The sequence below is a fragment of the Hakea prostrata genome, chromosome 4 (genome assembly GCF_041222555.1).
Source record: "Hakea prostrata isolate BN-2017 chromosome 4, UWA_Hpros_2, whole genome shotgun sequence".
NCBI lineage: Eukaryota > Viridiplantae > Streptophyta > Magnoliopsida > Proteales > Proteaceae > Hakea > Hakea prostrata.
Genome location: NC_142603.1, coordinates 52,031,849 through 52,059,044, shown reverse-complemented (window position 1 = coordinate 52,059,044; position 27,196 = coordinate 52,031,849). Strand labels below are relative to the sequence as shown.

Genomic DNA, 27,196 nt, shown 5'->3' with positions numbered 1-27,196 from the left:
CTCAAGGAGCCACATACGGGAAGAAATGGAAAAAACAAAGAGAATTGGAAGGACAATTGTTGAGGTGCAATACTTTGCTAAAGATTAAATCATTTGTTCAGGGGGCATGTAGTGAGAGCTTGGCCACAGCCGAGGGGTTGAACCCAAGAGGGATATAGGTAGATATAATCTGTGGAGAATGTGGAAACAAGAGGAAACGATTACCAGTGCTATTCCATTCTCGTTTACCAAGATTGGTATCGTTTGGTCAGTCACTTCCTTGGAGAAGTTCACAGTTCGAATGATATAAATGGTGTATTTTTTATTTTGGTAATTATACTTCCATTGAGAAAGGTTGGTGAAGTACGTACAACGGTACAAGACATCAGACTCACAGAGTTCACAAAGCCAAGGAGTGTAATTTGGCCAAGAGGTCCTACCCACTACTGAGGAGGCCTTCTGGGCCCGGTGGTTAGCTACGCTATTACCACTTATGGGAATAAACCCCCCGCGCGCGGGGGGTGGGGTGGTCTTGTTGCCTTTTAGAATTTCCATCAAATCCAAACAATCTGTCTCAACCCAAATAAACTCAATAGCCTCCGAGAGCATGTGCAAAAGGCCTTTTCTATACATTCCCCCCAAGATAATTGTCATATAGAGGTAGAATCCAATGTAACTGCTGCAGAAAAGTTTGGTCCTTGTTAGAGTTTGAAGCTCATGCTGGTAATGATGTTCATCAACCATGGATTAACACTTCTCATCTCTGGGAAGTCATTGATGCAGTGCCAGAGTGAAGCATGGGAGAGAGAAAAGAAAAAAGAAAGAAAGATTGGACCCCATACTGTTGGCTCTGGAGATGCAGATCCTAGCGATGATACTTGTGAAATCTGTGCTGACGGAGGACTCTTAATACGTTGTGCTGGTTGCCTGTCAGCATTCCATTAAGAGTGTATGAATTGATGCTGAAGGTTTATTCTCTCTCCCCCTTGCATACAGTTCTGTGCTTTTGTCTTGACTTCTAATCCTCCTTTCATTTCTATTGACACTTTAGGCAATTGGCTACCTAAGTAATTTTTGATATTTAAATTATGCTGGAATCCTATGACTGGTAACTGCATTAATTAGCATTATCTAATGTTAAGAAGACACCCTACTTGGGAGTACAAAGAGATTGGTGATGTTAATGCTGTTTTCCACCTTGTCTTTGTAGGCCAAGTTGATTTATTAGATATTAACACTTCAATTGATGTTAGGAATGATTTTCATTGAGTTTGTGAAAACAATCTTACATATTATATGCATATAAAATATGTTTCTGCATTTGTATGCTGAAAATGAGGGTTTGATTGCTTACTAAGGTACTAAAATTAAGGTTCTGTTATTTCTAGCAAAAATGATGGCTAAATGGTTACTCGTCAGTGTGCATGGTATAATGTTAAAGAAATAAATGGCTTTAGTTCATTACATCCGAGTCATTTGGGCCGGTAGCTTTAAAGCTAGGTTATTTATTTATCAGAAAGCATCATTGGGATGGTAACTTGATCCAAAAGGGGAATTGTTGTAAACTGAGAGTATATTGCACTCCAAAATATAACTTCATTTATTCATCCTAATAGGGCTATAGATTTAGATTTACGATCCATAGTTCAGGACTGACTAGAGAGGAAATAGGGGTACAAAGCAGTTCAGGAAACAAACAAAGAACACAAAAAGTCCCAAAAGGATGGTGAGAGAGGAGTCTTAATTTGATCAGGACCCTCCCCTAGTTACCAAGTCCGATTCCTTAAACTGGAATTTATATCCGCTTTCAGTTTTTGTACCTGCTTGTACATTTATACCTGCTGAAGATTATCTCTGGATAATTTTATGTAGGTTCCATTCATGCGGTTACTGCAATACCAATATCTTACGTTGGTTGATCCCATGTAACCATACTCTTGGCCATCATCAATTTTTGTAAGTTATGTCCTCTTCTTTTTATCTATGTGTTTTGTGTCTACAAATGAGATTCCTAATAATTTGTTATGCAAAATCTCACAGTTTTTATTTTTTTATTTTTATGGTTTAGTTTTATATTTTATTTATCAAAGTTACTGTCCTGTCATATGCTAATGTGCTTGCTTTTATGTTTCAGTAACTTCCAGAGGGCTGTTGGTTCTGCCATTTTGTAGATGTGCGTTCTGTTTGCGGGCTGATCCAGGACAAGATAAACCTGATTGCAATTTTAGCATGTTAAGCTGTAACCAATGTGGGTGCATGCAAATTAATCAAATTCATGTATATTTTGGATGCTCTCTTTACCTTGGTTTGATTTCTGCTGCAGATCATAGAGATTGTGCTTTGGAGAAAGATATGGACGAATTTTATCTTTCTGTGGAGTAAAGTGCATGAAGGTATGTGTTTATTTCTTACAATTCTTTCATTCTCTAGGTTGTTACTTGTTAGTGACTGTTTTTCATGAAGTGATGACCTGCAAAATAGGGTTCATGAGGCAACCACAAGTAGTTGGCATAGCTCTTTAGTGGATCCAAGAACAGGTCTAGATATGATTATGCAAGGAGTTTACAATTGTGGGCCGGTTATATGCCTCATCCTAGAATATCAGGATCAACTTTTACTCTTCATATATGCATGGTTCATTCTTACTTATGTTAATGGAATTACTTTCTACTTCATAATCAATTACGAATTCTGTAGTTGGTAGTTACAGTTTTTATAATTATGGGTCCTTATTTCTTTGATTTCTATTGCTGTTGTGTTTTTTCTTGGATTGTAAGTCTTATCTCTTTTCACTGTAGTTGGTAGTTACAGTTTCCCCCATTTTAAGCGAGTCAAACGTAAAAAAACTCTATTTTTAATTAACTGAGATTGTTCTTCATCTTCTTCTGCTTTGCCCGTTCTAATTAATTTCCAAATGTTTCTTATTTGACCTTTCTATATCTTCCTGTTGTTGGTCGGTTGGAAACTGGGAATATCAACTGCAAGGTAGGTCTCAACAGTTGACCTATCACATTTGTTGGAACGAGCACCAAATAAAATACAAACAGAAAACAGATCAAGATGATGTACAGATCTAACATTGTTCATATATGAATACCATATTTTACGTCTAGTAAAGCTACAGATGTAATAGTGGAGATTCCCCAAGAAAACCCAAAGTAGTATTACAAACTCACACCCAACAACCAGTAGTAAAAATTAAAAATTAAAAAAGGGAAATCTCAGTAGTGCTTTACAAGGCTATGGTAAGGTTTATAATTACTTTGACCAATCAATTGGACAAGTCCCAACTACCGTCACACACCGTAGAAAAACTCGATTCTCATTGCCACTTAAATACGTTCAAGTGAAGTGGATCTATCTTCAATACAGACACAGGAATTCATAAAATCTCCGATTGAAGGCTTGTAAGCATCATAAGTATTGAACAGCCAGTTAAATGAAAACTTCAATACCCAAGACCCCAAAACGTGTCCTAAAAATTTGAACAATGATATATTCCGTAAGTAAATTCTGTTGACTGTTGAGTCAGATAGTTTCATAATGCTTATGTTCAATGTTGTTTTAGTAAAATAGAATCTTAAATTTCATCTTATTTCTTCTTTTATGAACTCCTTTTTCTTCTTTTGTTTGTTATTAGATAAAATAAGACATAGAATAATATAATTAAGAGTATATAATTATTAATTATTATAATGAAAAACAGGAAGTGACCACCAATTTAGCACAGTTTTAAAATATCTATGCTTTTTTTTTTTTACCAATTATATATTTTAGAGTGTTCTTTAATTTTCCTTATTATTTTTAATTCTTAAATTTTTAATTTTTTTTTTTTTGAAGTCCTGCAATTGATGACTGTAATAAGACAAAGACTGACTTACTAAAGAAAAATAAATAAAACAAACAATTAATATTTTGTGACTTTGCATGGCTTTCTTCTTTTTCCATTCTATCATTTTGTATTGTAAGATATAGAACAATACAACAAAGTGTATTTTCTTCATTTTCTCTAATCAACTAAGTGTTCTAATAGGAGAGGGGGCTAATTTTACTAGTTGCGGGGTGTCTATACTTTTCGTTAATTATCTTGAGGTATCTCTAAAAATTTTCCAAAATAATTGACATGACTAGCTTGTAAGGTGGAATTCAATACAATATTGTTACGACAAAAGGAAACTACAATGTTATTTATTTATTTTTGAATATGTGACTTTCATATATTGGGAATGTGTATTAAATAATATATCATCATCAAACATAATCGAACCCATGACCTCTTCACTAAGAGGTGTTGGTTTTACCAATTAACCAAACAACTTTACGATGATACAATGTCACTGTCTTCCTAAATTGCATGTTGGCACTCTATCGAGTCGAGACTCATTAGATTGCCATCAAATCTCTAAGGGCCTGTTTGTTTACATGAATCTAGAGATTTCAAATCTCTAAATCCATGAATTTGATATTTATACCCGTTTGGTTGTGAAAATCTCTGAATTCATGAAATCTAAATATTCATCTTTTTACACTTGCTACGGGGTGAAATCCATAGATTTCATTGCTATTATAAAAGCACTAAACACTTGCGCATTGACAAAAATCACGTCAACCAAATAGTTTTTTTGGATGAATCCACAAATTTCATTCAACAACCAAACAATTAATTTATGAATTATGACTCTATAGATTTGAAATATCTAGATATTTGAAATCTCCAGACTCATGTAACCAAACAGGCGCTAAAGTGTCCTTCCCTGATTTTGTATTTCTACTAATGTTCATCCTCCAAGTATGCAACTACGCACAAAAAGTGTAACTCATCTCTACTTAACCATGGCAATTCCATGTTAACTCCCTCCCCAGACCAACAGGATCTACCTTGATCAAGCATATTTTAATAAAATATTTTAATAAACTTGGTCCAACAAACTATCCATTTGATAGATCTGAAATGCTTTATATTTACCACCAAAAGGTTTTTTAGTTAACTATAACTAATACATGTTAATGCAGAGGTCAGGATTCGACTCTTCCTAATGGTATATATAGTGATAAAGAGAAATAAATTGGTCCGAACCAGTTCAGTTATACTTAGCCCGAACAGGTTGGACTAAGCTGGACCGAACAAGTCAAGGTCGGTCAAACAAGCATAAAGGCGGGATATCAAGATGAATCCAATAAGACTTGTAGCCAAAGAAAAAGTATTTGATTGGAACTCAATAATTCGTATTTGAGTAGGACTCAATCAGTAAAATTCGTATTGCAGTCCAAACAATGTTTTAGTTCGAGACGAACTCATATATAGAAAACCTATAAAAAGGTAAGAGAGCACAAAAGAAAGGTACGCTGAACAGAACTATTACTATTCGTATTCTTATTGTTCATTGCTTTCTTGTCTTCCTTAATCGGATTCCTAACTAGATCATCGGAGGTGAAATTCGACCTCCACGGTCGAACTCATTCTTGCAGGTTCATCTGGTTGAAAGGACGAAAAGAATTGTGTAGCAACATATACTAATAGTCCTTCACTTTCAATTTTAACACCATTTCTAAGTTGTACTCCTAATAATAAAAGCCATTTCAAAATAATTTAAAATATTAAATAAACGCCTATTAATAAGTTTTCTTTTTTGAGGTGGGGGTTGGAGAAAGGAAATTAATATTTTAAAGTGTTTGGTGGTTTGCACACCCACTCCATTGTTATCTTTTTATTACTTCATGCATACCTTCTTGTTGATAATTTTTTTGTTTATTGTTAGTGGTAAAGTTAGGTAGGTTATCACTTTCTTTCTTCACATACGCTTAAATTTGTGTGAGATAAAGATGAATGACTATTACTTCATGCATATCTTCTTGTCGATAATTTTTGTTTATTATTAGTGGTAAAGTTAGGAGGTTGTCACTATCTTGACATATGCTTAAATTTGTGATTTGTGTTGACGTAAAGATGAACAATTATATTAAAAAAAAAAAAAAATGAACAATTATTACTTCATGCGTATCTTTTTGTGGATAATTTTTGTTTATTTTATTTTTATTTTTATTTTTATGAGATTCCCAGTCATGGCCTTTGATGCGCCCCTTCACACAAGACCTGCTTCGAGAAAAAGAAAAAAAGGAGTCTACAAATCAAATTACATATATTCCCTCCCTTTTTACGTGCTATTGCGTTTGCACCCTTGAAATTGAAATCCCATCATCATCGATGTGTATGCCCCCCTTGGCGCAGTACTGGGCTTTCTTTCATCTGTCTGAAATCAAGTTCAAAGTTCAACACAATCTGCAGACCGAGTTGTTTCTGCAACTCAGTTGTTTGCTATCGATGGCCGCCCCACCCTGTGCAGTTTCATCTTCATCATTCCCATTGGATCCCTTCCGATGGAATGTATTCTTGAGTTTCAGAGGAGAAGACACACGGAACAACTTTACTCCTAAGCTCTATGCCGCCCTGCAGAGGGAAGGGATTGAAACGTTCAAGGATGATGAGAAACTAAGAAGAGGAGAGCTGATCTCTGATGCCCTAGAAAAAGCAATCAAAGAATCAAGGTTCGCCATTATCATATTCTCGAGGAACTACGCGAATTCGAGATGGTGCCTAGATGAGCTCAGGTTGATTATGGAATGCCTGAAAAGTCATGAGGTTCTAAAGGTTTTTCCAGTTTTCCTTAGCGGGGTGGATCCGTTAGATATCAAGCACCAGAGAGGGAGCTTTGGAGAGCCTTTTGGAGGCTACGAAGAGCGCTTCGGCAGAGAAATTGTGGAGCGGTGGAGGTCAGCCCTGATGGCAGCTGCTCAATTCTCCGGATCCGGATGGAGATTAGCAGATTTTGGGTAATACTTACTTCCCCTCGCTGAGCTTGCTTGTTTCTATGTTTTTATATTTTTTTCCCCTCTCTTTCCCTCTCTCTCTCTTGGAAAGTGAAAATTAATTCAAGTAGATTTAGCTGACCTCGTAAGTCGTAACTAACCGGAAGCGTGATAGGATATTTGCTTAATCATTGGTTATTAATGTATTGAAAAAAAAAATCATGGTTATTAATGGGTTTAGTGAGCTTCTTGATAAGGTCGTACATGGTATGGACCCGGACAAAATGTAGTAAGCTAGGGCCGTGGGGTCGTCTGTGTTTGTCTGAAACGGAAAATAGTCCACGCGGTAGTCCAAAAGGTGAGAGGCCCGCGTGGATCGAGTGGAGAAAATTCAAATCTCCGTTGGGGTTAGTGAGATTAATTGGCACATGTTTTTGTCGTTGTTGTTATTAAAGTAGGAATTTATTTAATTAATCTCACAGCCCATTGCCGCAAGATAAGGAAGACAATCATCTTGATTATTTGAAAAAATGATAATAATAATAAAAATAAATAAGTAGATATATCTTGACTTTTGTGACAAAGTAGGCCTGCAGCTATGATCCGAGACAAAGGGTAGGGTACGTAGGTAGGACCGTGTGGGATTGTGTACCTTTACTTGTCTTGGACTCTCGACTGTATTGTAACTTCACCTGAATTAGGGATCTGGGTTTTAATTTTGTGACCCTTCCATCTCATTTTCATATGAACCGCCAAAGTTTAGTAACTTCGCTAGGTTCAGATTCATGGACAAAAACTCCGTTACTCCAACTTCTTCGGTCATCTTTGGATGGGATTACGATGTAACTCTGAACTACGCAGAAGAAGATGAAGAAACAATTGGCATGAACAATTTCATAGGTAAACTCTATGCTTCCCTAGAGGAGGCGAATTTCAAAACATTCAAGGGTGATCCTAAGAACCCAGAAAGAGGAGAGCAGATGATGATCTCCGACGGGCTCAAGAAAGGAATCAAAGGATCAAGATGCGCAGTTATCATATTCTCTAGGAACTTCGCTTCTTCAACACGATGCCTTGAAGAGGTTGCCTTCATGATGGAATGCCGGAACAAATTTGGCCAAACGGTATTTCCTGTATTCCTCATGGGTGTCGAAGGATCGGATGTAAGGCGTCAACAGGGCAGCCTTGAGGAGCCATTTCGCAAGCACGAACAGTGCTTTGACCAAAAGGTGGTGGTAAGGTGGAGTTCAGCTCTGAAAATAGCTGGTGAACTCAGTGGATTAAACTTAAAAGATATTCCTGACAGGTGATTATTTTTCCTTTCTTTTATTAACTAGTCGGTATTCTCTTTTTCCTTCTTCTTCTTTCTTTTCCCCTCTTCTAATAGATATGAAGACTTGAAATTCGAACTATGATATTTAGATCATCATGCATACTCTAATTTTGGATCCAAGTTAACTCTCATGACTATCTTAAACAGAAACCTAGGTTTGGATGCTTGTAACGTTGGCTTATTCTTTCTATTTCGGTTTCTTTCCGTTCCATTTATGTACTCTGTGTTTCCTATTACAGGGATGAGGAGAAGTTGATTGCTAAGATAGTGAAAGATGTCTCTGCTGTGTTGAGTGAGATTCCTCCTCCAAATGCTGCGACGGAGATGTACACTGAGCCAATAACTGAGACCCAGCCATCAACTCAACACAAGCTGCGAGAGTTGCTTGGTTACATAGGTGATCCACAGATTGACATTATTGGATTATATGGTATGGGTGGAGTAGGCAAGACTACCCTCGCCAAAGAAGTAAACAATCACTTCCAGAACAATTTGGATAGAAGAATAAAGATACCTTTCGACATTGTGATAATGGTGACGGTGTCTGCCACTCCTGACGTCCAAAGTATCCGAGCCAGTTTCGTTAAGCGTCTCGGATTACCAGAGACTACTCAGGTTGATGCACTATCAAAAGCCCTAAGCAAGAAAAGATTTCTATTGATTTTGGATGACGTGTGGTGCAAATTAAATCTTGAGGATATTGGAATCCCTCGCCCAACTCGAAAAAACAAAGGGAGCAAGATTGTTGTGATCAGTCGAAGTCAAGACACTTGCATAGATATGGATACAAGAAAAACAATTAAAGCACAACCATTATCCCAAGTTGAATCATGGGATCTCTTTGTTGATAAAGCTGGCGAACATGTTACTGCCGATAACATAAAGCACTTGGCTAAAAAAATTGTTGGAAGGTGCAAGGGTCTTCCTCTCGCCATTGTCACTGTTGCACGTGCAATGGCAAATCGTCACACAATCGGGTCATGGGAAAATGCCTTAAGAGAAATGGAATTATCGTCTTCGGAGCTCCGAGGTATGAAGGAAGAAGTTTTTGTTCCTTTGAAATTTAGTTTCGATAGGTTGGAAGATGATATGCTCAGGAGTCTATTTCTTTATTTTGCATGTTTCCCTGAAGACTATAACATAGGGGGTAATGACTTCGATGAAATGTTAAATTTTTGTGTTGGGGAAGGATTAGCAGATAAACTAGGGAGTTTGAAAGCTGCTAGGGGTAAAGGAGAGCATCTGATTGAGAGCCTGAAAATTGCTTGCATGTTAGAAGATGGAGAGATGGAGGGTGCGGTGAAAATGCATGATATGATGCGAGATCTTGCACTTTGGATCACTTCTTCATCATACTGTGATAGCAGTTACCCCAAGCATTTGACAAGGGCTAATAGATCAGTTGAAGAGGCACCACTGGCAAATGAGTGGCTTGATGTAACAAGAGTTTCACTAGTATGGTGTAGGATAAATAATTTGATTGAGTTGGGAGAGACATGCCAAAAACTTACCACTTTGCTATTAGGCCGTAGTGAAGTCTGCACTATTCCTCAAACAAATTTCTTCCAACACATGAATCATCTTTGCATACTTGATCTCTCCTACACAAACGTGAGATATCTCCCGAATTCTGTGTCATATTTGGAGAATCTTCGAGTGCTTAGGCTACAATGGTGTTTTGACTTAACAGAACTGCCTCCATTGGGAATGCTCCAACAGTTGCAAGTTTTAGATGTGAGGGGTTGTTATTACTTATCCCAGCAAATTCTCGGACCTAATGACATGGGATACGAAAGAAATTTAAGATACTTAAATGTTGTAGAGACCGGCGTTTCTATCCCACAGGGGATATTTTGTCGTCTGCGTAAGCTGGAGGAAGCGAGCTTCCAAGGAGCGAGGAATATACAATGGAGGTTTGTGGATGTTAAAGATCATGACAAAGGGAATGGGCATGCATGTTGTGAAAAGAGAAACAGGGAAAAGGAGTTAAAGGAGGCAGAGGAGATTAGGTCTAATCCTGATGTTAGGGAGTTGTTCCACCTGAAATATTTGAGATATCTTACCATTGAATTTGAAGATGTCACTATCTCTGATTGGTTCAAACCATTGGTTGATAAGTTGAGGGTCTTGTCATTGAACCGTTGCTCGGTGGAAGAGCAAGCTCTACAAGCTATCAACCAATCACAAAACCTACAGGAAATATTGCTTGATGGTTGCTCGAGTATGACATGTGTGTGTATGGGTGCTTCAGTTACCATTTTAAGACGCTGCAACAACTTGAAGACCGTGATGGAAGGTGCAAAGGTCTACGAGGGTGAAAGATATCTAGGGCCTGGGTTAATTCTAGATTCTTTGCCAAGATTGGAAAGGATAATTGTTAGCATCACACCATCGAGTTGCTTTGGTCGATTGAAGTGCATAAATATAAGTTGCTGCAACAGCTTGAAGATGGTCTTCACCAAGGAAATGCCGTGCCTATTAAACAACTTGGAGAGATTTCTAATTGAATCTTGCTATAAAATGGAAGTAATTATTGAAGCAGTAGCAGAGGAGGAAGAAAAAATTGGAGAGTTTGTTGGTGGAGTCATCTCACGCTTTCCGATGCTAGAGCTTTTAGAACTTTATAACCTACCAGCACTACATGACTTATGCAGCCACAACCAAACCTTGCATTGCCCCCGTTTAAGAGACATGACGGTAGAGGCATGTCCAATGTTAAAGAAGGATCCTCTCAATATACAAGTTGCGGATGTATTGGTGGAAATGATGGGGAACACGTGGAGAAACGAGAGAGTGTAAGGTCATGGAAATTGAAGAAATTCAATCTTCATGGTAAGATGTGCCATATCTTACCTACACGATTTTTATGTACCTTTTTAATTATCTTATTTTATTTTATATTTTATTTACCTCTTCATTATGACTGTATTTCCTTCTTATTAAACGCCAATAGATCATTCTTGTCATCCACCCCGAAGGAATTACTTGATATTATACCCAATAAAAGAAGAAGAAGAAGGAAATTACTTGGTACTAATTGGACCATAAGTTTACCAGATGCATCCTGTAGAAAGAAATGTGCTAAGTACCATCCTCAATAAAATTAAAGGAATTTTGCAATTCCAAGCGTATATCTATATATTTTAATTTAAGCTCATTCCACCCTTGATCCTATTTTACGGCGAATGATTCTTAATAATTTGTTATGAAAAATCTCACAGGCTTTTTTTTTTATATATATTTTATTTATCTAAGTTTCTATCCTGTCATATGCTGATGTGCTTGCTTTTATGTTTCAGTAACTTCCTGAAGGCTGTTGGTTCTACCCATTTTGTAGATATGCGTTCTGTTTGCAGGCTGATCCAGGACAAGATAAACGGTAAACCTGATTGCAATTTTAGCATGTTAAGCTGTAACCAATGTGGATGTAAATTAATCAAATTCATGTATATTTTGGATTCTCTCTTTACCTTGGTTCTACTTCTACCCTTGGTTTGATTTCTGCTGCAGATCATAGAGATTGTGTTTTGGAGAAAGATATGGACGAATTTTATCTTTCTGTGGAGTTAAGTGCATGAAGGTTTGTGTTTATTTCTTACAATTCTTTCATTCTCTCTTGGTTGTTAGTGACTGTTTTTCATAAAGTAAGGACCCCTGCAAAATAGGGTTCATGAGGCAACCACAGTAGTTGGCATAGCTCTTAGTTTTCTATGTCTGTGTTTTCTTCAATGGAGATTATCATGAGATACTCATCTCATTCTAAATGCTGGCTTGTTCTTTATTGCTGACGTGCTGTTGTGAGATTTTAATCTTGTATACATATTTGTGCATCCTTTGTGGCTTTTCAGAGAATTAAAAAGAAAAAATAGCGTTGGGAAACACTGATCTTTTTCACCCATTGCATATAAAGAGATATGCCTATATTATGTACCATGACGAGTTATTCTTTATATCCTTAAATTATACGTAGCTGCAGAGCTGTTAGACATACTTAGTTGGTGTTTCAAATTCTATAGGCGACGGTTTGAAGACGATGGTACCAGCTCAGATCAACGGTGGTCTCTTTGTGGAAATTTTGAAAATTTTGTGGAAACCTAGGAGATTTTGTGGAAACTTGGGACTTTTTCCTGTAAATTTTGTAGTTTTCCCAAATTTTTAATTTTTTTTGTTCATTTCATGTTTCCCCAAATACCCCCTCCATCAGGACTTCGCTATTCAAAGTGTGTATTCCTTCAGGTTGGTTATCTTAAGCATATTGATGATCAGACTTATAAAGTTACAGTTGTCGATTAACTTGACAACCATAGGCATAAAATATCATGGGATGTCTATGTTCGTTGGTTAGAGGAGAAGATGTTACAGGCATAGTACTACTCAACTCACATGATGAATCTACTATTGTCACTCTTCTTAACACTAAGTTGTATTCCTTTTATTGTCAACTATTTTGAAGTTAGAAATTATATATTAAATGTTATGTGCTTAAGTAGTTAAGTTTATAATATACTTTTTGGACAACTCTTCATTGATGTTATGTACATTGAATGACATATCTACATTGATTTTTTTTAGCAAAATATAACAAATGTATTCTTTACACTCTAATTAATTTAAATATAGGATCCCACCCCAAAATACTCTCTAAAACCTGTCGAAATATGTACGAAAAAGTTTTCGGTTTCCTCGAAATTTCTCAAGTTTTCACATAAGTTTCTCATTTTCACCCGATCGAAACTTGAGTTTTCCTTGAATTTTTTACCATGCTTTGACCAATCAATTGGACAAGTAAGTATTCATAAAGCTCCGATTGAAGGTTTGGAAGCATCATAAGAATATTGATTCTTAACACGAACACCCAGTTAAATGAAAATTTAATACTCTAAGTAGCGGAATGTGATCAAAGTATCATAGCAACATGGCCACATGGGTGGGTGCCCCCTGAAATTTATTCTTAAATCCAACCGTTGACTTATACAATATTTATAAACATGGCGGTGACATGAGGTTTTTTATTTTATTTTTATTATTTTTTTATTAAAGAAAAAAGATAATTGGGGAAAAAATACAGATACTTTAAAGATATATCAAATTAGTACAAAGACTTCAAAATTCTCCTAATTACATGTGCACAATGACACTCTATAAGCAAATTCTGTATATTATAGAATCTTAAGGTTCATCTTTTCTTTCTTTTTCCATGAATTCCTTCTTCTTCTTTCGTTCATTATTGTATATTATAAAACAAAGAACGACACAACTAACGGTATACTGATCATTAATTATTTCTATCTCATTAATGGTTATAACACTAAATAAAAAATAACAAAAAAAAAGAAAGAAATTAAAGTGATTGCCAATTAGGCATATAGAATATTTATATTTTTCTGCCAATTATTTTATAGTGTCCTTAAAATTTTTTTTATTATTTTTAAGAGCAAATTGCATCAGCACTCTAAAATGGAGGCATTAAAACACTGACACTTTACTTTATGTTTAAAAAATATAGACACCCTAAAATTGAGTTTTTATTACATATATTAGTCTAATTTGTTACTGAGAACCGTTATGTTACTAATTTTAAATGTTTCGTGACAAATTGGACTAATATATCCAATTAAAATTTAAGTTTGAGGTGTTTTGTGATTATCACATTAAAGTGGAATAAAGCTCCATTAAGGTGTCTGTTCAATTTACTGTATTTCTTTTTTATTATTTGTTATTTATTTTAAGAAGTCCCTTCAATTCGTGTAACAAAACAAAGACTAAATAAATAAACTGATCAGTTTATTTATTTATTTTTCACCAAAAACAATTATTGTCTTTAATTTGATTTTGATCTGTTTGAGATTCCCACATGTGGACGATACATAGCTTAGATTCTGCAACCTGTTTCCTATCAATGGCCGCCGCACCCACTGAATTTTCATCTTCATCATTCACATTGGAGCCCTTCCGATGGAATGTATTCTTGAGTTTCAGAGGAGAAGACACACGGAACAACTTTACACCTAAGCTCTATGCCGCCCTGGAGAGGAAAGGGATCGAAACATTCATGGATGTAGAGAAACTCAAAAGAGGAGAGCTGATCTCTGAAGCCCTGGAAAAAGCAATCAAAGAATCAAGGTTCGCCATTATCATATTCTCGAGGAACTACGCGAATTCGAGATGGTGCCTACAAGAGCTCAGCTTGATTATGGAATGCCTGGAAAATCATCAGCTTCAAAAGATTTTTCCAGTTTTCCTCAACGGAGTGGATCCGTTGGACGTCCAGCACCAGAGAGGGAGCTACGGGGAGCCTCTTGGAGGCAATAAAGAACCATTCAGCGCAAAGACTTTGGAAAGGTGGAGGTCAGCCCTGACAGCAGCTGCTCAACTCTCCGGATCCGGATGGAGATTAGCAGATTTTGGGTAATACTTACTTCCTCTCCCTGAGCTTGCTTGTTTCTTACTGTGTTTTTCTTCTTTTTTCTCTCTCTCTTTTAAAATGAAATGAAAATCTATTCAAGTAGATTTAGCAGACCTCGTAACTGATTGGAGCTTATCGTGCATCTGCTTGTGGTTATTAGTGGGTTTAATGAGCTTCTGGGAGGTAATTAAGAAGCAGATGATCCAACCAAGTGTATCGGTTTGGAATATTGACAACCTTGAATTGAGCATGAAGAAGCTCATAAGCCTGCTGGCCTTGATTGTGTTAACTTCGCTTCAGATTGATGATGGCAACGCACGTCACCTACCTGTGAATGGAATTACCATATAACGTTCAACTACGCAGAAGAGAAATAAATAACTGGGAAAAATTTCGTAGGTAACCTCTGTGCTTTCTTAGAATGTAACTGGTTTCTTTTCCTGGTTTTCGGCAGGGAATGGGGGGAGAAAGTAAGTGTTCGTAGTTCCTAGTAGTAAAGTATAGGAAGAAGATGGGTGAAAAAAAGAATCCTTTCACTCACCTAAGTATTAGGTATGGGAATAGTTATTGTGCACCATGCATCCGGGTGGGAGAAAATCCAAATCACTGATTTTTTTTTTTAAATTGTAATTGCAATTGTAACAGTGATTTTATATATATTCGGTATGAACCTTATCAACCGACCAACTTGCATTTGACAATTCAAATCACTGTTGGGTTAGTGAGATTTGACTAGACCCAAGAAACACGGGGTCAAAGATTCGATTAGATTTGAGGAATCTACTCTCAAGTCTCAACTAAATTAAATTATATTAAAATGCATCACGTGCTTTAATAGTTGTTGTTATTATTATTAAAGTTACGAATTTAATGATAAGCAGATATAAATCTTGATTACTGAGTGCATTTAAATTTTTTTCTCATTACTCACTTGCCTTAGATAGTTTCGTGCTAGTTTATATCAAGTGGGCTATGAAAAAAAAAAAACCTAAATCTCCGTTGGAGTTAGTAAGATTTGACTAATTAATTGGTAAACACGCGAAACGAAACGTGGTCAAAAGTTTCAATTAGATATGAGGAACATAGTCTCAATTAAATTGAATTATATTTAAGTGCATCACATGCTTTTGTCATTGTTGTTATTAAATTAGGAAAGTAAAAATTTATTTAATTCATCTCACAGCGCATTCCCACATGATAAGGAAGACAGTCATCATTTGAAAAAATGATAATAATAATAAATAACTAAATATATCTTGAATTTTGGACTCTCTCGACCGTATTGTAAGTTGTAACTTCACCTGAATTAGGGATCTGGTTTTAATTCTGTGACCCTTCCATCTAATCTCCATATGAACCACCAAAGTTCAAACTACCAAAGTTCAGTAACTTCGCTAGCTTCAGATTCATGGACACAACCACCGTTGCTCCAACTTCTTCAGTCATCCTTGGATGGGATTACGATGTAACTCTAAGCTATGCAGAAGATCTTGAGGAAGAAACAACTGGCATGAACAATTTTATAGGTAAACTCTATGCTTCCCTAGAGGAGGCTAATTTCAAAACATTCAAGGGTGATCCTAAGAACCCAGAAAGAGGAGAGCAGACGATGATCTTCGATGCGCTCAAGAAAGGAATCGAAGGATCAAGATGCGTAGTTATCATATTCTCTAAGAACTTCGCTTCTTCAACACGATGCCTTGAAGAGGTCACCTTGATGATGGAATGCCGGAACAAGTTTCGCCAAACGGTATTTCCTGTATTCCTCATGGGTGTCGATCCTTCGGATGTAAGGCGTCAAAAGGGTAGCTTTGAGGAGCCATTTCGCAAGCACGGACAGTGCTTCGACCTAGAGGTGGTGGATAGGTGGAGGTCAACTCTGAATATAGCAGGTGAACTCAGTGGATTAATCTTAAAAGATAATTCTGACAGGTGATTATTTTTCCTTTCTTTCATTAACAAGACGATATTCTCTTTTTCCTTCTTCTTCTTTCTTTTCCCCTCTTCTGATAGATATGAAGACTTCAAATTCAAATTATGATATTTAGATTATCATGCATACTCTAATTTTGGATCTAGGTTAACTCTCATGACTATTTTGAACGTACATAAACCTAGGCCTGATGCTTGTAACTTTGATTTATTCTTTCTATTTTGGTTTCTTTCCATTCCATTTATGTACTTTGTGTTTCATATTACAGGGATGAAGAGAAGTTGATTGCTCAGATAGTGAAAGATGTCTCTACTGTGTTGAGTGAGATTCCTCCTCCAAATGTTGTGAATGAGATGTACACTGATCCAATAATTGAGAACCAGCGATCAACTCAACGCAAGCTACAAGAGTTGCTTGATTACATAGATGATCAACATATTGACAACATTATTGGATTATGTTATTCCCAGATTGACACTGAGAGGGGGGGTGAATCAGTGTCTTCAAAAATTCACCACAATGTGGCTGGGTCTACCAGACAGTGTATCACCACTCTGCAATCAAGGCATTCCAATATGTGCAACAAAGAAAAATAAACAAAAACGCAATGCACCAGAGTTTACGTGGTTCAGCCAAATTGCCTACATCCACGGAATAATACCCAACATAGGGTTTCATATATTACTCAATACACTCTTAGATATTTTGACTGCTACAACAGTCCAGGAACACCAATCCCTGTTATAGTCTAAAATGCAATTCAGACAAGGGCACCAACCCCAACCCCCTAGACAAGCTCCAACTTGCTAGGTCACATTATTTTGATTGCTACAACAGTCCGAGGAACACCAATCCTCGCTATAGTCTAAAATGCAATTCAGACAAGGGCACCAACCCCAACCCCCTAGACAAGCTCCAACTTGCTAGGTCACAATGTAAACCAATAATTCAAGTTCCCCCAAATTACATTCATGAGATAGATTCTTCATCACTAAACATAACCTCGAAAATAATAGACAATCACTTGTGAATACGGGTTACCTCAACTTGTGTAAGATGCATGGTAACAATACTTGTTTCTCTTTTTCTCCAACTCCTTTTTTTTTCTCTTTTCAATCTTTTTCAGTTTTCTCTCTTTAAAAAAGCCATACAACCATGTTCCCTTCTTTTCTTCTGCTGCTTCTCTTTTCTTCTCTTTCACTTTCTTTCTTGTTCAGCAAAACAAAAGACTTCTTATTCCCATGCTTCAGATCTCCATAGCCAACCAACGTCTTCTGGTTCGACCTCCACGCTATTCCCAAGCTCCTCAAAACGTTTTTTCTCTTTTGCTGGAGTTTGCTCTCTTTTTATAGATTAATTTAACTCAGAGTTTGAATCAAACTCAGAGTTCCTATCTGACTTAAACAAGGAGTGTTTTAACGTACAAATCGGACTAACTTCTAGATCTCCAATGAACAATCCCACCGTTGGATTTGAAGATCAAGAAGTCGTGAAGCTCTCCTCCAAAAATCAGCTCATTCAGACACTGGATGACCATCCGATGAAGAGGTTGATCAAAACTGGACTCAGAGTTTGAATCAAACTCAGAGTTCCTATCTGACTTAAACAAGGAGTGTTTTGACGTACCAATCGGACTAACTTAGAGATCTCCAATGAACAATCCCACCGTTGGATTTGAAGATCAAGAAGTCGTGAAGCTCTCCTCCAAAAATCGGTTCAATCGGACACTGTATGACCATCCGATGAAAGGGTTGATCAACGCTGGACAGAGACCCTCAAAAACGGGATTCTTGAGTTTTCTTTATTTGAATTGGATTCTTTCTCTCAAATCTAATTTCCATATCAAAGCCCACTTAAGTTGCCAACAATGACAACACCTTCATTTTAGGCCAATGGAACAACAGATTATATGGTATGGGTGGAGTAGGCAAGACCACCCTCGCCAAAGAAGTAAACAATCACTTCCAAAACAATTTGGATAGAGGAATAAAGATACATTTTGACATTGTGATAATGGTGACAGTGTCTGCCACTCCCGAAGTCCGAAGTATCCGAGCTAGTGTCGCTAAGCGTATTGGATTACAAGAGACTACTCATGCTGATGCACTGTTGAAAGCCCTAAGCAAGAAAAGATTTCTACTAATTTTTGATGACTTGTGGTGCAAATTAAATCTTGAGGATATTGGAATCCCTCGCCCAACTCGGAAAAACAAAGGGAGCAAGATTGTTGTGATCAGTCGAAGTCAAGACACTTGCACAGATATGGATGCAAGAATAACAATTAAAGCACAACCATTATCCCAAGTTGAATCATGGGATCTTTTTGTTGATAAAGCTGGCAAACATGTTACCGATGATAACATAAAGCACTTGGCTGAAAAAATTGTTGGAAGGTGCAAGGGTCTTCCTCTCGCAATTATCACTATCGCATGTGCAATGGCAAATCGTCATACAGTCGCGTCATGGGAAAATGCCTTGAGAGAAATGGAACTGTCGTCTTCGAAGCTCCGACGTATGAAGGAAGAAGTTTTTGTTCCTTTGAAATTCAGTTTCGATAGGTTGGAAGATGATATGCTCAGGAGTCTATTTCTTTATTTTGCATGTTTCCCTGAAGACTATAACATAGGGGTTCATGACATAGATGAAACATTGAATTTTTGTATTGGGGAAGGATTAGCAGATAAACTAGGGAGTTTGAAAGCTGCTAGGGATAAAGGAGAGAATCTGATTGAGAGCCTGAAAATTGCTTGCATGTTAGAAGATGGAGAGGAGAAGGGTGCAGTGAAAATGCATGATTTGATGCGAGATCTTGCACTTTGGATCACTTCTTCATCATACTGTGATAGCAGTTACCCCAAGCATTTGACAAGGGCTAATAGATCAGTTGAAGAGGCACCACTGGCAAATGAGTGGCTTGATGTAACAAGAGTTTCACTAGTATCGTCTAACATAAAGAAGTTGATCGAGTTGGGAGAGACATGCCAAAAACTTACCACTTTGCTATTGTGTTGGAGTAGAGTAAGCAATATTCCTCAAATAAATTTCTTCCAACACATGAATCATCTTTGCATACTTGATCTCTCTGTCACAGGAGTGAGCTATCTCCCGAATTCTATGTCATGTTTGGAGAATCTTCGGGTGCTTAGGCTACGATATTGTCATAATTTAAGAGAACTGCCTCCATTGGGAAGGCTCCGACAGTTGCAAGTTTTAGATGTGTTTAATTGTTCTGCCATATCCCAGCAAATTCTCGGACCTAAAGACATGGGATGCGAAAGAAATTTAAGATACTTAAATGTTGAATGGAGCGAGGTTTCTATCCCAGAGGGGGTATTTTGTCGTCTGCATAAGTTGGAGGAAGCGAGATTCTTTGGAGCGATGAATATAAAATGGAGGTTAGTGGATGCTAAAGATCATGACAAAGGGAATGGGCATGCATGTCATGAAAATAGAAAGAGGAAACATCAGGAAAAGGAGGCGGAGGAGATAATTAGGCCTATTCATGATGTTAGGGAGTTGTTGTGCCTGAAATATTTGAGATATCTTACCATTGAATTTGAAGATATCATTATCTCTGATTGGTTTAAACAATTGGCTGATAAGTTGGATTTCTTATCATTGAAACGTTGCCCGGTGGAAAAGCAAGCTCTACAAGCAATCAACCAATCACAAAACCTACAGGAAATATGGCTTGATGGTTGCTCGGGTGTGACATGTGTGTGTATGGGTGCTAGAATTACCAGTTTAAAAGGCTGCAACGACTTGAAGACCGTGATGGATGGTGCAAAGGTCAACGAGGATGAAAAAGGTATAGGGCCTCGGTTAAGTCTAGATTCTTTGGGAAGATTGGAAAGGATAATTGTTAGAGTCACACCATTGAGTTGCTTTGGTCGATTGGGGGTCATAGAGATATGTAGCTGCAACAGCTTGAAGATGGTCTTCACCAAAGAAATGATGCTGCCCCTATTAAACAACTTGTGGAACCTTACAATTGAATCTTGCAATAAAATGGAAGTAATTATTGAAGCAGCAACAGCAGAGGAGGAAGAAAAAGTTGGAGAGTTTGTTGGTGGAGTCATCTCACCCTTCCCAGTACTACGATATTTAAGTTTGAAAAACCTACCAGCACTACATGACTTATGCAGCCACAACCAAACCTTACATTGCCCCCTTTTAGGAGCTGTGGAGGTCGATGCATGTCCAATGTTAAAGAAGGATCCTCTTAATATACAAACTGCGCATGGGTTGGTGGAAATGACGAGCAACTTGTGGAAAAAAGAGCGAGTGTCAGGTCATGGAAATTGAAGAAATTCAATCTTCATGAAGCCAAACCGTCTAGGATAAGACATGTCATATCTTATCTACATGTCCATCGTTTTTAATTATCTTTTTTTATTTTATATTTTATTTCCCTCTTCATTATGACTGTATTTCCTTCTTATTAAACGCCAATAGATCATTCTTGTCATCCACCCGAAGGAATTACTTGATATTATAAAAAAAAACAAAGAAAAGAAAAGAAAAAGAAAAGGGAATTACTTGGTACTAAATTGGCTACCATAAGTTTAGCAAATGCGTCGAGCAATTAGATGCTATCATCACATATGAAGGAGAAAGAAATGCCCTAAGTAGCATCCTCCCCATGAACTTTTGGTGATAATTCAGGGTGCATTTAAATGAATAGTCGAAAACTCAAATTGGATTTGCATACTTATCCACTGGAAAGTATTAATGAGAAAAATAACAAAGACACGTTACATATTTACTTGGATTGACAGTAGCAATGAAATAGATTGGGTTGGTTGGTTTTTTCCTTTAGGTAAATCCAAAAAAAAAAAAAAAAAAAAAAAAAAAAAAGAGGAAGAAGAAGAAGAAGATAAAGATATTTATTGGGTTGTTATTTTTTTTTGTCTTTCAAGAAAATTAAGAATTTTCTTTTAAAGAAAAGAATTTTTTATACGAGTCCTTTCCATTTTCATTGGAAACATGACACATTCCTTCCAAAATCAAAACTTTACGAAGCCTTTGTTTACACTTCACACCATTAGTAAAGGTACATGGTTAACTTCTTAAAGTCAAATAAATATGTTAATATGACTATATTACCACATAGTGATAAAATGATCATGCAAGAGTTTAGTTTTTTTTTTTTTTTTTTTTTTTTTTTTTTGTATTTTAGTTACAAATATGTTAATCCCTATTCAAAACCTTGTTTACAAGTAAATCACCAGTAATTTAATCTTTAAGGTATTTTAGTTACAAATATAATTATCTATCCTTGATAAGTTTTCTCGAGATGCCACATTGGAAGTAAATGAAAGATGTCAATATTTTTGGAAACTAAAAAAGACTTAGGTTGAACTCCAAGTAAAAATTACCCTAAAGAACAATATAAAAAGTGAACTCATAATCTAATATGATCAAAATGACTCAAGGTCAAAATCAAGGTTTATATTGACGTTAATATGACAATCAGGGTAAAAATCGTGGACAGGATCAAGGTCAAGGTTAAGGACAAAATTAGCGTTAAGGTTAGGGCCAAAATTAGAATTAGAATTAGGGCTAGAATCATGGCACAAATCAGAGCTAGGATCAAAGCCAAAATTAGGGTTAGGATCAAGGCAAAAAATTAGAGACAGGTCGGTACTAGCTTGACGAGCCAAAGAGTAATCCCAGGCCCGCCCTGACCGACCTCAGAGCCAAAATCTTGAGCCCACTATTAAGGCTAAGGGCGGGTCAGGGTTGCCAAGGCCAAACTTGCACCCCTACATGTAATGTGCACTTTTTTTGTGCTATTTTTAGGGGTAAAATTTGATCTCCGTGTCTAAATTCATTCTAATTTATATTGACATTTTGAATTACTTCTGTTAGAATGATTTTCAGAATGTAAACACTAAAAACCGGTTATGAATTCAAAAGATTTTTATAGTGACAGTGAAAATCCAAAACACTATATAAATAGTTTATTATAAAGGAAGTAAGTTACTTACCAACGAAGGCAACGATTAGTGATAAGCAAGTTGTGGGTTTTGAGTATCATAAATTGTTAGCAAAGAAAAAACACAAGAAGAGAAAAAGTAAAACAATAGGAATGTGTTGAATGACAACATGAGATTTATGAATATATATATGTAGGAAATAGGAATTCGAGATTTTCCATAATCCTTTTGGGTTTCTATTTTCTATTATTTTTATTTTTCTTAAAAAAATAAAAAAACCAATTAGTATGGCAATTAAAACGACAATTAATAAGAAAATCAATACAACTACTTTTAGAAGTCAGGTACAACATTAAGTGCATGTTTAATGTACAAGAAAATGATTTTTTTTTTTAAATATATATTCAGATACAGGTATTAATACAATAATTAATACACATATTTAAGTCTAGTGGAGGTCTTCTGCATCTAGCATGTACCTCCGCCCATTCATCCACACTTAAAGAATTCGCCAGTGTCAATTGAGACTCAAGAGTGAAACTACAAGCTGAATATATTAATCTTTTCTTCACAAGAGTGCATCAAGCAATCATATGGCCACATGGGATATGGAAGATGAAAATCTTACTACCCGTAACTACACTGTTTCTCATTAGCTCCGATGTGGGTTTGACTCCTCTTCTTGGACAGGCTCTTCGATGAGCTATAGATTAGCCATGTATAATATTTTAGTCGAAAATAGACTAGGGTAAATTAATAAATTTCATTGGATTAAAATATTATGCATAGCTAATCCTGAATAATGGCTTAGTTGACAAAAGACCAATACTTTCATGTAAGAATCAAAGTTCAAATTTCCTCGGGAAATGTAGTCGATATTCTTTAATTATATTAGAGCAGAGTTAAGTATGCTGGTGATCACTTCTCTTTACAATAAGATGGCCACAATAGACTTTGCAGTGGAGCCTATTATTTGTTTGGGGATAGCTTTGGGTTATAAACTTTTCTTTTAAGAGTATAGTCCACACTCCTCAACCCGGGAGGCCTTGTCCCTGAGTTTATTGACAGTTTGATCATACCTTGGCAGCTTGGCTTCATGATACATGTGTAAATGAAGCCTTGCATTGCTCTACTAAATAAATGTATTCTCTACCAGAAAGAAATAATGGTGATGAATAAGGCCTCTTGGATCATAGGCCGAGTTACAAGTTCTAACCTAATATCCTAAAACTGATAGTAAAACTGCAAGATTCTTATTAGATTATATTCTATATACACATAATATGGGTACTCACATGTATTTATTGAGAATGTATTTCTGATCATAGACACGGGGATGATATATCATATGAACATGATACTTGAGTGAAACAACTTTAAATTTGTCTAATTTATCGTGTGTATATTTACAATGATAAATAATTCATTACTTAAATTAAATTTGATGGACACAGACCCAAAAAGTCTTTAAAAATACAAACCATCATTGATATGACACACCAGCTACCAAATATTAATCCGCACCATGATACACAAAAATGGGTTTGAGTTGCAAGGGCAGACAATTAAGTAATGAATGTGATAAATTAAGATTTCCCACCCATGGATCGACACAGTTTGGTTGCCTGGGCGTTCCTTCGCGTAAGACCCGCTCCAGAATTGATCATTACATAGGCAAAATTACATCTATACGCTCTGGTTTTAAACACTTTTACGTTTATACCTTCGAATTTTCTCAAAACCGAATCATGCATGTATATGCCCCTTTCGAGCGCAGCACTTCAACCTTCAAAGCGAAGTTCTTGTTCTGCAACTCTGTTTACTATCGATGGCCGCTCTAACCGCTGTTGTTTCATCTTCATCATTCCCATTGGCTCCCTTTCGATGGAATGTATTCTTGAGTTTCAGAGGAGAAGACACTCGGAACAACTTTACACCTAAGCTCTATGCGGAGCTGCACAGCGAAGGGATCGAAACGTTCAAGGATGATGAGAAACTGAGAAGAGGTGATCAAATCTCTGATGCCCTGGAAAAAGTGATGTGAAAAAGTACAACGCAAGTGTACGCTGTCGTAACAAGTAATATAATGATAAAAGATCGATCCCTCGAAGACTATAGATTAAGTACCAAATTAATTATACCAATTTTATTTGAACAAATAATAAGGAAGATAATTATTCTAGACTATATTGCAAATTGAAAGTTAAATTGAGATTATTAATTGCTAAAGACCTAGGGGTCAGATTTCACCATAACTAAGCATTCCCACCCTTTTCTCCCTCTTTATAATTTGAGAAATATTTTCCTGATTAATAGTCGAGATTCCCTTTCCTATCTATTAATCTCACTCGAGTACTAATAGAAATTCCCTCAATTGCTAACCCACTATATTTCTATGTGGGTTACAACAATTGAGAAATCATTAAATTCTGTGGATTCCCATGTAACAACTACACAAACCATGTAAGTATATCTCTATCCTACATGTAATTCATGACTTTTACTTCAATGAACTAAACACATAAATCCCCTCTCAGTTCATTATGATTAACAAATCAGTTGATTAGTGGCCAATTAATCAAAAGCATGAAGAATAGAAGTAAAAACTCAATCAAAAAAACAATATTCAAAATTATATTGATGAAGTCAAGAGTGAGAATTCAAAGATAGGCTACATCTGATCCCTAGAAAAACTAAATTAGTTCATACTAGAAACTAAAAACATTACAGAGGAGTTCAAGAACATTTAAAGAAGATCAAGAAAAACTTATTCCCAAGCTTCAGATCTCCAAAGCCAACCAACGTCTCCTGGTTTGATCTCTCCGCTCCTCCAAAGCTCCCAAAAACGTCCTCTTCTTCTTCTTCCTGGAGTTTGCTCTCCTTTTATAGATTAATTAAACTCAGAGTTTGAATCAAACTCAGAGTTTTTATCTGACTTAACCAAGGAGTGTCTTGACGTATAAATCGGACTAACTTAGAGATCTCCAATGCATAATCCCACCGTTGGATTTGAAGACCAAGAAGTCGTGAAGCTCTCCTCAAAAAATCAGCTCGATCGGACACCATATGACCATCCGATGAAGATCTTGATCAAAACTGGACAGAGACCCTCAAAATCGGGATTCTTCTATCCTTCTTATTTGAATTGGATTCTTCTTCCTCTTTTCCCTTCTTTGATCAAATCCTAAATAGGAAATAAAACGTAGAAGCATGCAAGGACTCATTCTCTTTATGTTTTTGACTTGAGGTAGGACTCTTGCAATAATACCCAGATTTGATTGATAATTTCCTACATGTAAAAGTAATAAATCTTTATTAGAATTTGTTAAGAAATATATAAAATCACCAAAATTATAGAAATTAAAGGAAAGGGTGCAACATATTCATTTTCATATCATATTAGGGTAAATTGATATAAACAATTGTAAATACATGAAAATATAGTTAATTAATCATATAAAATAATATGCATGAAATCAACTTATCAAAAAGCAATCAAGGAGTCGAGATTCGCCATTATCATATTCTCCAAGAACTACGCAAATTCGAGATGGTGCCTTGAAGAGCTCAGCTTGATTATGGAACGCGGGAAAAGTCATCAGATTCAAAAGGTTTTTCCAGTTTTCCTCAGCGAGGTGGATCCGTTAGACGTCCTGCACCAGACGGGGAGCTTTGGAGAGCCTTTTGGTGACTACAAAGAACGATTCGATACAGAGACTGTGCAAAGGTGGAGGTCAGCCCTGATAGCAGCAGCTGCTCAACTCTCTGAATCCGGATGGAGATTAACAGATTTTGGGTAATAATTATTACTTCCTCGATCTTGCTGAGCTTTTTTTACTTCTAGGGTTATTAATTAGTGGAGCTAAGCAATTAAGAAGCAGATCCAACCCGGTGTATCGGTTTGGAATATCAATTATTCACAACCATTTGCATGAGAAGCTCATAAGTGCCCTGCCATGGATTAGGTGATTCGGTGTTTTCCGTCAAACTTGTGAAGTTGTGATGAAGACAATCCAAACCACTGTTGAAAGATTGGAGAGCTCCCAAAGAAGCTCTTCATGGGTCTCCATTATCAAGACTTCATTACTTGAACCGAAGAAGAGATTCTCCTAATTTCTTACTCAAGCCACTTATATTATCGGATTTGAAGTTTAAAAAATGATTTTTTTTTTTTTTTTTTTTTTTTTTGGAAATTGAAGATGACGATGGCATTGACATTGGAAATTTGGAACTAGAAACTAGAAAGTGTCCATTATGGGCAAAAGAGGGACGTCCTACAGGGTTAAAATGGTAATATCAACTCTATAAAAATCATATATAGTAATTAAAACTATTAGGTTAGACGTTAATTCCGAGGGATTTTGTCTAAATTAAATTATACTTTTTTAGGCAAATTGAAATATATTAAAGGGATTCCCATGTTCTTCATTACTATATTATATTATTTATTATTATTAAAGTAAGTAGTTTGCATTCCTACATAATTGGTAGTTTTAATAATACACAGATAAGTTAACAATTATGTGACAATTCGGGCTGGCCGGTGGGGCTTTGACCCGATACAGAGGGTACCTACTACGTAGGGTGTAGGGTCGTGGGTCTGCCTAGCTACTTGTCTCCACTCTCGATTAGGGGAGGTTTCAAAGGCCAAAAAAGTCCACGCGTTGACCGCCTTTGCCTTAACCAGCCTCCCTATACCGTCACGTACCTGAACTACAGATCTGGAATTTAATTATGTGATCTATGCATCTCATCTCCAATTAATATACCAACCAAAGTGAAACTCTGCTTCAAATTCT

The 27,196-nt window shown here is 36.4% G+C and overlaps 2 protein-coding genes and 2 pseudogenes across 2 annotated transcripts; all 4 read left to right on the top strand.

Moving 5' to 3' along the window:
* The first annotated feature begins 6,301 nt into the window (after window positions 1-6,301).
* Window positions 6,302-6,814, top strand: LOC149019509 (disease resistance protein RPV1 pseudogene; annotated as a pseudogene).
* A 683-nt stretch (window positions 6,815-7,497) lies between these two features.
* On the top strand, window positions 7,498-11,697 carry LOC149019508 (putative disease resistance protein At1g61300). Its single transcript, XM_089154100.1, has 4 exons — window positions 7,498-8,092; window positions 8,359-10,914; window positions 11,419-11,498; window positions 11,630-11,697. The coding sequence occupies exons 1-4, from the start codon at window positions 7,572-7,574 to the stop codon at window positions 11,695-11,697; spliced, it is 3,225 nt and encodes a 1,074-aa protein (XP_089010226.1). The 5' UTR covers window positions 7,498-7,571.
* A 2,321-nt stretch (window positions 11,698-14,018) lies between these two features.
* LOC149019507 (disease resistance protein RPV1 pseudogene) lies at window positions 14,019-14,531 on the top strand (annotated as a pseudogene).
* A 1,370-nt stretch (window positions 14,532-15,901) lies between these two features.
* Window positions 15,902-20,899, top strand: LOC149019506 (putative disease resistance protein At4g27220). The gene is made up of 3 exons (XM_089151044.1): window positions 15,902-16,457; window positions 16,727-16,907; window positions 18,361-20,899. Exons 1-3 carry the CDS (start codon window positions 15,934-15,936, stop codon window positions 20,761-20,763), a joined length of 3,108 nt encoding a protein of 1,035 aa, XP_089007170.1. The 5' UTR covers window positions 15,902-15,933; the 3' UTR covers window positions 20,764-20,899.
* Window positions 20,900-27,196: the final 6,297 nt, after the last annotated feature.